The sequence below is a fragment of the Meles meles genome, chromosome 16, assembly GCF_922984935.1.
Source record: "Meles meles chromosome 16, mMelMel3.1 paternal haplotype, whole genome shotgun sequence".
Lineage (NCBI taxonomy): Eukaryota > Metazoa > Chordata > Mammalia > Carnivora > Mustelidae > Meles > Meles meles.
Window position 1 is genome coordinate 27,327,115 of NC_060081.1, and position 10,857 is coordinate 27,337,971.

The window sequence follows — 10,857 nt, forward strand, 5'->3', positions numbered from 1 at the left end:
TTCTAGTTTAGCCTCTTGTGGATCTGACCCAGGCCTGCCCTGCTAGCCATCCCCCAACCAACCTCTCATAAGCCCTCTGCACACTAACCATACTAAACTACTTGTAGCTTTTCCTCATGCCATGCTTTTTCAGTATGCTCTGCGCTGTATTTATCTCCATTGAATGTTATCCTTTGCCCTTGGGCACCAGAGAATAGTAACATTGAGCTCAAGCGTCACCGTCGCTGTGTCATGTTCCAAGACTCCAGCCGTTCTGTGCGCTGAGGTGATCTCACTGCCTCCTGTAGAGGTTTCCATTACAGAAATTTTCCCTTGTGTAGGGCCATGTACTTTCTTAGTTTCTCTCTGCCATTAGGCACGTGTCCTTGAAAGCAGGTGCCAGGTTCTGTCCCCTTCTAAATAATTGTCAACGCCCAGCTTGTAGGATGTACCCAATGACTATTTGAAGAATGAGCCAGTGAACACATACTCGTGGCCTTAAGAGGTGCATGGTTTCATAGAGAATCTTTCCTTAGGTATTATGGTAGAAAATATACAGTACCATCCTTCATTTTCTTCTAGATGAGTGTAATGTTCACTTAAAATTATAGCACATTTTTTGTTAATCTCAAAAGCCTACTCAAACAAAATGATCTCCAAATTACAGTACATTTTAAAGGAATGTGAATAGATGAAAGTCTAGGCATTGGCCATTTTCACTAAATCCAACATTATCAATCCTGTTTTAGAATTAAAATCCAATTCTTTCTGTGTTTTGAAAGCCTGTTATTATTTTCTATCTTAGTCCTGCCCCAGGCCTTATTTAAATCTCTTAGCTGCTAATTATCTACCCTAGCTTCTCGGGCTTTACACAGCGGAAGTGTGCCTTGACTCTCTAGTCTCCCCATGGTAACTTCCACTGTTGTTTTGCTCTAGCTGCCTCTCTGCTAGCCAGGACTGCTTTAACTCTCTTAAGCAGAGGTCACATCCAACCTGCTAAGTTCAGAATTTAATCTGTCTCTGTTTCTATAATCAGAGCTTGCAGGTGTGAGAGCACCCAGACTGAAGGTGCAAGTCTTATTTTGTATCTCCACTGGAATTTCCTTCCGGTTGGTGCTTCTGAAGATACCACTTCCCTTTGGTTTGTCTTTAGTAAGCCTTCACATCATTATACCAAATGAGACAATTAAAAAAATCCCGGTGCTTTCTTCAGGGACTACTTAAATGTGCTATAGCTTGCAACTCTTGCAAACAGAACAGTATTTGACTTCATTTAACTTTAAAATATTGAATCCACTATAACCATCCACTTGGGGTTGGTCAGACGGGTACATGGCCTCACGCGTGAACTGGGACGCCAGACATTCAGCTCTCCATCTTCTGCACCTCCACTTTTTCTCCTTCCTTGAAGACTTCAGTGGTGCGTGGCAGGCTATATCCTCCAGGCCCCTCTTCTGGTTCCTAACTGAGGGCAACACGTGGTGAAAGACAGGAAGGTATTTAGAGGGTAAAGGGTTCAAAAAGTGATTGAATATGGCCAAAGCTGATGCCTAGTTTTATTTTCAGCTTAAAATTTGACACCTAAATGATTCTTGAGGACTCTTGTCCTCCATCATCTAATATGTTACCCATATTGCTAAATTCCAAATAACTGGTTTTAAAGGAGAGAGTTTTAGGATCCCAATATTTACAATGTGAAATCAAGGGAGGCTCTCACTGGTTTGATTTTCTCTTTCCTCTGCCATGTGATGAGTGCATTTCCTAACAGCACAGCTGAGACACATTCTGAGAATGTGTCTGATGGAGGGACAAGATTACTCATGCCTTACCTACCTTCAGTGATGTCCCTGAGCTTTTTTGTACACTTCATAGCATAGAGATATCTGTTCTGAGTGAAAATATTCCCCAACCTGGCTATAACTTTCTCCGTTTAGAGAATACACATGTAATTTCTCCTAATTCCAAAATGCAAGCAGACCAGGGGGACCCCCCCCCCCGCCCCAACTTGGCACCCTCCCCCTTTGCCTGGCAGAGAACTCCCAGTAGAGTTGTTCCCTGACTCCTCCCCTAGAATTCTGTTCCTGTCAGAAGGCCGTGGCCTCTTCGGGGCTGTTGCAGGGGAAGCATGCCTGGTGGGTTTGATGCTCTGGCTTCTGGTTTTCTCCAGTGAAGGGAAGTGCTCTACCAGGCATTACTCAGTCACCCACTGAGAGGCTGGTTGAGTCCAGGCTGGGAACTAGGTACTCCTAACAGGCCAAAGCTCAATTCCTGAACTTGGTGCCATGTAACTGGCTGGATATTCCACTCCCTCCGCCCCGCCCCAGCCATCGCTGGGATCCATCCTCCACTCTTGACAGAACAAGGTTTGGGCACATTACTTCTGAGTCTCCTCCTTAAGAAGAGTCACTTTGAGGGAGTTGGAGTTCTTTAAAAAATTAGCAACGTTCTAAATGTGAGCAGGAAAGCCAGATAGAACTAATCCTTTCTCTGCTCCAAAAAAATCACGGGGCATCTGAAGGAAATTGCTGGGCACTGAGATCCTGAAGGCAGGGAGTGTTCTCTTGATGTGTGCTTGCAACTGTGTGGCCTTGGGGACATGGCTGTGTATGAGTCTCTGGGAGGGGAGACCATGTGTTTTATCCAGTTCCTGAATATTAGCCTCTCATTGTCTCTCTCTGAACAGTTGAATCATTTTCCAGCAAGCCATTTGGATTTAGGAATATGTCCCAAAGGAAGTCATAATTCCGTGTTGCTTGACATTCCTTACTGTCCTTCATGTAGTGTGGTCTCACATCATCTTCCCGACAGTAGGAATATTAAGTGGTTGAATGAAACCTCAAGATCCCACGCTGGTTCTGACATTACATGAGATGAATCACTTCCTAGAATCTTGCCAGTCACCACTGACCATTTTTCCTTTAGAAGGAGCTGTGCATCTGAAATCGTTAAGCCTCGGTATGTCATTAGCTCTCTCGTCCCTTTCTGGTCAGATTAGGAGCCGCATTTCCTAGGCTGGAGCAAAGCCCTGAAAAATAAGCAGATCAGCAGCAAACCCTGCCTATGAGTGTCCCATAGTTTCTGGAAGGACAAATGCCGTTGCTTGTTTTCAGGAAAGCGTGTTTTGGAGCCCCAGTATGGGAATAAGAGAGCGTTGAGAGTCATAGAGATTTGTTAGCCCTGAGGGCCTGTGGTAACAATTCGGATGGCAATAGCCTTTTGTATCAGTCTCTCCATTTTCTGCTCCGTCCACTGTTAAAACTCAGGGGCCTTGTGGTCTTTCTCAAACAGCAGCTCTTTCTGTCCTAAGACCAGCTTTCTGACAGACACTCAGGACAGAAAAGAGCTGAGGCCTCAGAGAACCAGCGAGAACAGAGTAAGCTGATAAGCTGATACTAATCAGGCAAATGAGGTGGGTTTTGACCCAAGGAAAGTGTGGAGTCGGTGCTCAGCATTTTCTTCCCCAGAGTGGAGCCAGCCGCCTCTGAAGAACCAGTGAAGGCACAGTGCCTGGCTTCCCTCATCTTACCCCTACTCTCTGGCATACACATCTGTCATTTTGACCTGCTTATCCCACTATTTAAACCTGTAGCCTAAAATTATTAATAGGACACTGAACTTTTCTTGGTTTTGGCATAAGACAAAAGAAAACCATTTCTTAGGGCCTGTCCAAGTGTCCTGATGGGCAACGTTCACTGGGTAGAGTCAGGAGCATGGCCACCTTCCCCTTTCCTCAGAGTGGGTTTGGGCCAAGCCGAATGAGGGTGCATGGTTTGGGGGGGCGGCATCGCATAAGACCTCTCACATCAGATTCACACTAACCCTCTTCCCCCTCCTGCAAGGGGACATTTCCTTGTGGAATATCTTGAACTTGGTTGACATCAGTCATTCTGGAGAGTAAAATGGGGTAGCTGAACTGCATCTGCTTACTTGATGTAAAGGCTTTTCCTTGATCAAAATCCTAGTCCGGTTTTTATTCTGATCATGACAGCATGCCTATTTTTATTCTTGTGCCAAAAGTATGCACAGTGTTTTCTCTGTGTTGATTATTTTTCCTCAAAATGAAAACTTTGTTTCCCCTTATGATTTGAGAGAGTTACATTTTTTTTTAAACGTGGAGTAAGTGACAGTCCTACTGGAATTCTTTTCCCTGAGGCAACTATTAACAGTTTGATTAATGGAAAGGTTTCTAGCTATCTTTATGTGTTCACAACCTTAATAACAATAGGAAAATGTAACACACACAGTTTGTGACTTATTCCCCGCTTAACAATATATTACTTGCATTTTGGCATGACCAGGACATCTCTTATTTCATTATTGCCTACTTAGAATGTAATTATCCAGGTGGTACATGATTTATGTGACTAGTGCCCTACTGAAGGCTAGACACCTGTTGCTTCTTAAGCTTTCCTGCACTTCTTTCTGGGTTCTTTACACAGTCGTCTTCCTCGTATCCTTCAGGTAGGCAGGTCAACCTCTCTTCAGCCTTCATCTTGGGTGCCTTACTCTCTATTTTCCATTCCTCCTTCCTGTTGCTCTTCTTTCTGAGGTTCTAGGTGGTAGACTGGACTGTGACCAGTCCTGATACATGGGAAATAAAGAACATCTCTGAAAAGGAAATAGAATGTATCAACTTAATCTGCTCAGGAGGGAGGAACAATGTGAGGGACAGTTAATGGTAATGTGATAGGTAGATTTTTCTATTATTTTTTGGTTTTATTTTTTAAAGATTTATTTATTTGAGCAAGAGAGTGTGTAAGCAGAGGGAGGGGCAAAGGGAGAGGGAGAGAGAGATTCTCAAGCAGACTCCCCACGAGCATGGAGCCGGAATCGGGTCTTGATCTGACAACCCTGAGATCATGACCCAAGCCAAAGTGAAGAGTTGGATGCTTAATCAGCTGAGCCACCCAGGTGCCCTGGTAGGTAAGATTTTAGGTTTTCCAGAGTGGAGATGGTTACAACCTTGCTGTGTGATTTTAAGATGAGTCTCTGAGAACCCAGCCTCACAAACTTACACACCCACACAGATGCTGGCCTCCTATTTCAAGATAATTTTGTTTATGGCCTCCTGGGATGCTTTTTCCAATGTTACTGCTGTTGCTTGCGTCATTTTTTATTGTATTTTATTTTTTTATCTTAAAACTTACCATTTTAACCATTTTTAAGTATACAGTTCAGTGGTATTAAGTATATTTACATTGTTGTGCAACCATCATGTGAACCGCCCCCAAATTTTGTCATCATCCCAAACTGAAACTCTGTATCCATTGAACACAAACTCCTCATTCTCTTTGCACCCCTCGCTCTGGGAAACCACCATTTTACTTCTGTCTCTCTGATTTTGACTAGTCTTTATATATCATTTAAGTGGAATCATACAGTATCTGTCCTTTGTGACTCACACCTTTCTCTTAGCATGATGTCTTCAAGGTACATCCATGTTGTAGTGTGTGCCAGCATTTCCTCCCTTTTTAAGGCTGAATAATATTTTATTGTATATAAATACCCCAGTTTGTTTATCCACTCACCTGTTGATAGACAATCATGTTACTTCCATCTTTTGGCTATTATGAGGAAAGCCACAGTGAACATGAGTGTCCATATCTGTTTGAATCCCTACTTTCCTTCTTGTGGATACATACACAGAAGTGGAGTTGCTGGATTGTACGGTAATCCAATTTTTAATATTTTGGGGAATTGCCATGCTGTTCTACACAGGAGCTTTACCATTTCATATTTCCACCAGCAGTCCACAAGGGTTCCAGTTTCTCAGTGTCCTTGCCAACATCTGTTATTTTTTTGGTTTTGCTTTTTCCTTTCTTGATAATAGCTATCCTCATGAAGGCGATTTTTTAATCCCTCTTGGGAATTACCTCTTGAGTCTTTGAGCCAGTGCTTGAAAAGTGTCACATATGGTGAATCTTGATCCTTTGAAGAGGGATTGGATTGACGGAATTTTCTTTTTTAGAAATAACTAAAAACCTTCTCCCATTCTTAATTTTTTCTTTGTAATTTCTAAAAGGATTTGAAGCAACAATGGTCAAAAGTTATTCAGAGTGAAACCTGGGTAATCAAGGTGTAGATACTGATTATGGGAACAAAATAAGGTTTAACACCAGACAACTGGTGTTTTTAACTCATCCTGAAGGCCCTGAAAAAGGCAAGTTCCCAAAACGGTGTGCCATGAGGGCATGGCTGGAATGAAGTCATGATTCCCAAGATCCCTTCTTTGAAAAAAATAGTTCTGGATAAACTGATCAATACATTTTCTTTTTTTTAAAATACCCTTTGACCAACATCTTCCCATCTCCCCCACCCTCTCCCCATAGCTCCTGGTGGCCACCATTTTATTCTCTGTTTCTATGACACACATAAGTGAAATCACACCGTATTTGTCTTTCTCTGACCTATTTCACTTAATATAATATACTCAAGGTCTGTTCTTGTCACAAAAGGCAGGGTTTCCTTCCTTTTTTATAGCTAAATAATAATCCATTGTTTATGAATTATAGATATATAATGCCCAACCAATTGAGCCACCCAGGCACCCCATCCACTTTTAAATTTTTGAGGAGTTTCCATAATGTTTTACGTAGTGAATGTACCAGTTTACACTCCTGCTAACAGTGTGCAAGAGCTCACTTTTCTCCATATCCTCAGCAATACTTGTAATTTGTTATCTTTTTGGCAACAGCCATGCTAACAGGTGTAAGGTGATACCTCTTTGTGATTTTGATTTGCATTACCCTTTTGGTTAGTGATATTGAGCATGTTTTCATGTACCTTTTGACCATCTGTATGTCTTTTTTTAAAAAAAAAAACAACTCTGTTCAGGTCCTTTCCCATTACTTAATCGGACTATTTGGGTTGTTTTTTTCTTTCAGTAATTAGTAAGAGTTTATTCTGCAGGATTATTGATATTAAGTTGTATGAGTCCCATATATAGCTTGGCCATTGATCATTATCTCGTATATAGTTTGCAAATATTTTCTCTCATTTCTTAGGTTGCCTCTTTGTTTTGTTGTTTGTTTCTTTTGCTAGGCAGAGGGGTTTTAGTCTGATATATAGCCCCATTCGATTTTGCTTTTGTTGCTTGTACTTTTGGTGTTGTATCTAAAAAATCATTGCCAAAACCAGTGTAGAGGAGTTTTTCCCCTGTGTTATCTTCTAGGAGTATTATGGTTTCAGTTCTTTATTTTTATTTTTATTTTTAAAGATTTTTATTTATCTATTTGACAGAGAGAGAGAGATCACAAGTAGGCAGAGAGACGGGCAAGCAGAGAGCGGGGAAGCAGGCTCCCAACCGAGCAGAGAGCCCAATGCAAGACTTGATCCCAGGACCCTGAGATCATGACCTGAGCTGAAGGCAGAGGCTTAACCCACTGAGCCACCCAGGAGTACCATGGTTTCAGTTCTTATTAAGTCCATTTCATGTCAATTTTTGTGAGTGTTGTAAGATAGGAGCATGTGGATTTCCAGTTTTTCCAGTTTATTGAAAAGATCGTCATTTCCCCATTGAGTATTCTTGATGCCCTTGTCAAATATTAGTTGATTATGTACACTATATTTTCTAAATTTTCTAAATGGTTAAATTGGCTCTGTGACTTCCTAGTCATATCTAATGTCAATTAAATTAAAAATCCTGTCATTTTTTAATTTTGGGGACTTTTTTCTGGTGGTACACTGTACAGTAATTAGGGAAAACTAAGTGTAGAAGGGCATCTCTACTGTAAAAGCTCCAGTTCAGTATGTCAGGAATGAACTGCACTATGATGTGACCGAGCTTATCATCCTGGGGTGGACACATGTCAATTCTGAGGCATGTCAAGGGACTTCTTGGTCAGGAATTGTTGCTTAACTCACTGACTCGGTCAGGACAGGGTTCAAATGACATTAGGTTCTCCATACCACACGAGGCTCCCAGACATCAAAGATCTGTGGAAATGAACTGCATGGAATAAAGCCCAGCCCAGACCATCAGGGCCCATTGGACTTCTGTGACTCCATTCCGTAGGAAGAAGGCCACTGGACAAAGAGCTGAGAAACACCACAGGGCTGGCTTGAACATCTCTGTAGACACAGCAGCCAACAAGACCAGGGTAACACTGCTCTCTCTCTCTCTGTAGGGAGAATGTGAAAACGAAGAACTCTACTTTCTTAATATGTCCACTCAAAGAAATTGACACTGGGGATTTACGAGAACTAAGACAGGAGAATCCTAGAAAGAAGAAAAAGAAACCTGCCAAGAGGCTGCCTCTCCAGGAGATGGTGTCCTCGGATTCAGATGACTCTTCTCATGGCATCAGGTCCCAAGAGTCCAACCCTAAGAAATACCCCAAGCCCAAGGTGGGAGGGGGACGACATCGCCTATCTCTGGAACACCCTGAAACCTCTCTCAAGAATAGTGCCCTTGAGATCGCTCCCCAGTTTCCAGGCCAGTTTAGTTCCCAGTACAGCAAAAACTCTAACACCCTTAAATAATGCTGACCTCCACTTCCTCAGAGAAGGTTCTCGGCCCGGGGTCTAGGAACCAGCCAGCTATGCCATCGCTGCCATACTTCCACCTCAAGCAGTCCTGCCCTTCCCTCCTAGAACCACCCACAGCAGCAAAGGGTTGAGGACCATTGCTGAGAAACCTTAAAGCAGTCTAGTGGCACCTATGTTTAAGAGAGCCAGCATTCTTCCAGGGCTTCCCAGACCTCAGCCACTCATCATGGTGGAACTAGCCCCTCGACTGTGGTAAGGCCGCCCTTCATTCTACCCATTCGTACCCTGTTTGTAAAACAGCTACACTTGCCTGTTATCCTCCACCTAGATCTCCAGTCTGTTTGAGCTTGTTGGTTCTGGCTTTTTCTTTCTTTTTTTTAACTTTTTTTTTAATTTGATTATTTTCAGCGTAACAGTGTTCCTTGTTTTTGCACCACACCCAGTGGTTCTGGCTTTTTCTAACCATTCTTTATCCTATTATTTTCCTGCCCTTACCACATTATACTCAATATTTTGGTAAATTTTACATACCCAGAAATTTAATCTGACAGATTATCGTCATAGGATTTTCAGCCCTTTTTTTCGGAAGTTAAGGTAGTTATAATCCAACCCTACAGTCTTCTTTTAAATTGATTATCTCATCTGAATTAGGTATTTTATCACTTAATGTTAAGACTTAAATTAAGACCTAGTAACTTGTTTGAGATTTACAAAACAAAATTATTGATTTCTGGCCATTTTTATTGAGACTTTCCTAATTATTTTTGTTTGTAGTCTGTTGTAGGTACCTCTAACTGAGCGCGGAACCAGAATAAAAACTCTTACGTTGGAAACATTTCAAAACGATTGTATTGTTTATTTATTACTGTTTTCTTTGAACACATTTTAGCAATGATATGAAAGTATTCACTTCTTTTTATTAACTTCTTAGCAAAATTAGCTTCACTAATTTCAAAAATGAAATAGCTCTCCCAAATTCTGTCTCTTTAGTCTCTTTAGTCAGTAACAGCCCCAGGGCTGTATAATAATACAGACTCTAAATGAGAAAAATATTGGATGCTTTTTGCAAATGGGAGAGATAGATTTTAGAGTATCAGCAAACTTGCGACCTAACTAAAAATGGTGTTTATATTCCTGAAATCTAGGGTGTCACCAGGATTATGGCGAAGAAATTAAAATAGAAATCTACCTCTAAAAATATGAAAGAAAAAGAGACATCATCTGGGTATAGCAAGGAAATAGTTGAAAAGTGAGGAATAAGGTGTGAGAGAGTGTGTGGGGAGGCTTGTTGCCCCCCAGAACCCAGAAGTTTCTCATAAGCAGGAAAGCTCCGGAATACTCATCTGGGTTTGGTCTGTGCAGTAGAGAACTGGTGGGGTAGGGAAGAAACCAAGTCACATTCATGTTTGCATGCATGCAAGCCCTCATGTAAGTCTGCCTGCATTCCTCCAATTATTTAATAAGCAATTGAATGTTGACGATATGCCAGGGTTTAGAGAGATACTATTAGACATTTGGAAGGTACTGACCTTCTCTATCCTCTATTCTTCTTCATCTCCACTTTATTTTTGGACCAATCACTGTTGTCTGGTTTAGAGGCAATGAGCGGCAGGGAATGAAGAACTACAGGACAAATATACCTAAGAAAACCATGTTGATATTACATTACAACGCATAGTATTCTCAGTGACCTTGAGTGGTATGTACAGTGTGTTGTACTTTATCGATAATGCCCAGTTCAGTGTGCTGGGGGAAATCACAGTAAGAACAGTGTATTTCTACTTCCAGCTGGTGTGGAATAAGAGGAATCTGATTTCATTCCCAAACCCCTGCTTGAGACCTTAAAACACTAGATAGAATGTATGTAACCACAGTTTCCAAAACACTGGACATAGGCAATAAAGTACAGTGATCTCTGAGAAACAAGTGAGCTAAGCCCTGTGAGTGTGCAGCTTACTTCCCGGAGTCAGTTTCCATGCTGGAGCGAAGGAAGCAGGAACTTAGGCGGAGCCTGGTACCTTCTGGGAATGGAGGAGATGAAACTAGGATTCTGAGAAGATCAAGGCAGCTGGATTCTACAGAACAGAGGGCTGGAGAGGAGAGAGCTACACAGAGAAACAACTCCAGATATATGTACATAAGCCCCCTTGAGCTTTCATCTCTACTGATCAGTGTGTGGCTGTGAGGAAATTGATCAAGGCTGGAGAAAGAACTTTTCAAAAAGGTTAGAGGGAACAATCCTACAGCTCACACAGGGCTGGAAATACCTGTTTCTTCCAGTCAGGGTAGAAAACCAGTATCTTTATTCAAGAAGTCTCAGGTGGAGTATTTAGAAGAGGTTTGCTTCAATTGTAGAACAAAATTGGCCTGAGGCTAAATGCTTCTCTGGTC

General features: G+C 41.8%; 1 protein-coding gene across 5 annotated transcripts in view; it reads left to right on the top strand.

Moving 5' to 3' along the window:
- The window catches only part of VWA3B (von Willebrand factor A domain containing 3B), a 225,073-nt gene extending 215,789 nt beyond the window's left edge, over nucleotides 1-9,284 (top strand). For 3 of the 5 annotated variants that reach the window (XM_045980137.1, XM_045980139.1, XM_045980140.1), the window contains one exon: nucleotides 8,106-9,277. In XM_045980137.1, the coding sequence (XP_045836093.1) occupies nucleotides 8,106-8,460 (355 nt within the window). In that variant the 3' untranslated portion in view covers nucleotides 8,461-9,277. Of the gene's footprint in view, nucleotides 1-8,105 lie in introns of all 5 variants that reach the window. The other 2 variants (XR_006815228.1, XM_045980138.1) reach the window with 2 other exon arrangements.
- The last annotated feature ends 1,573 nt before the right edge of the window (nucleotides 9,285-10,857 follow it).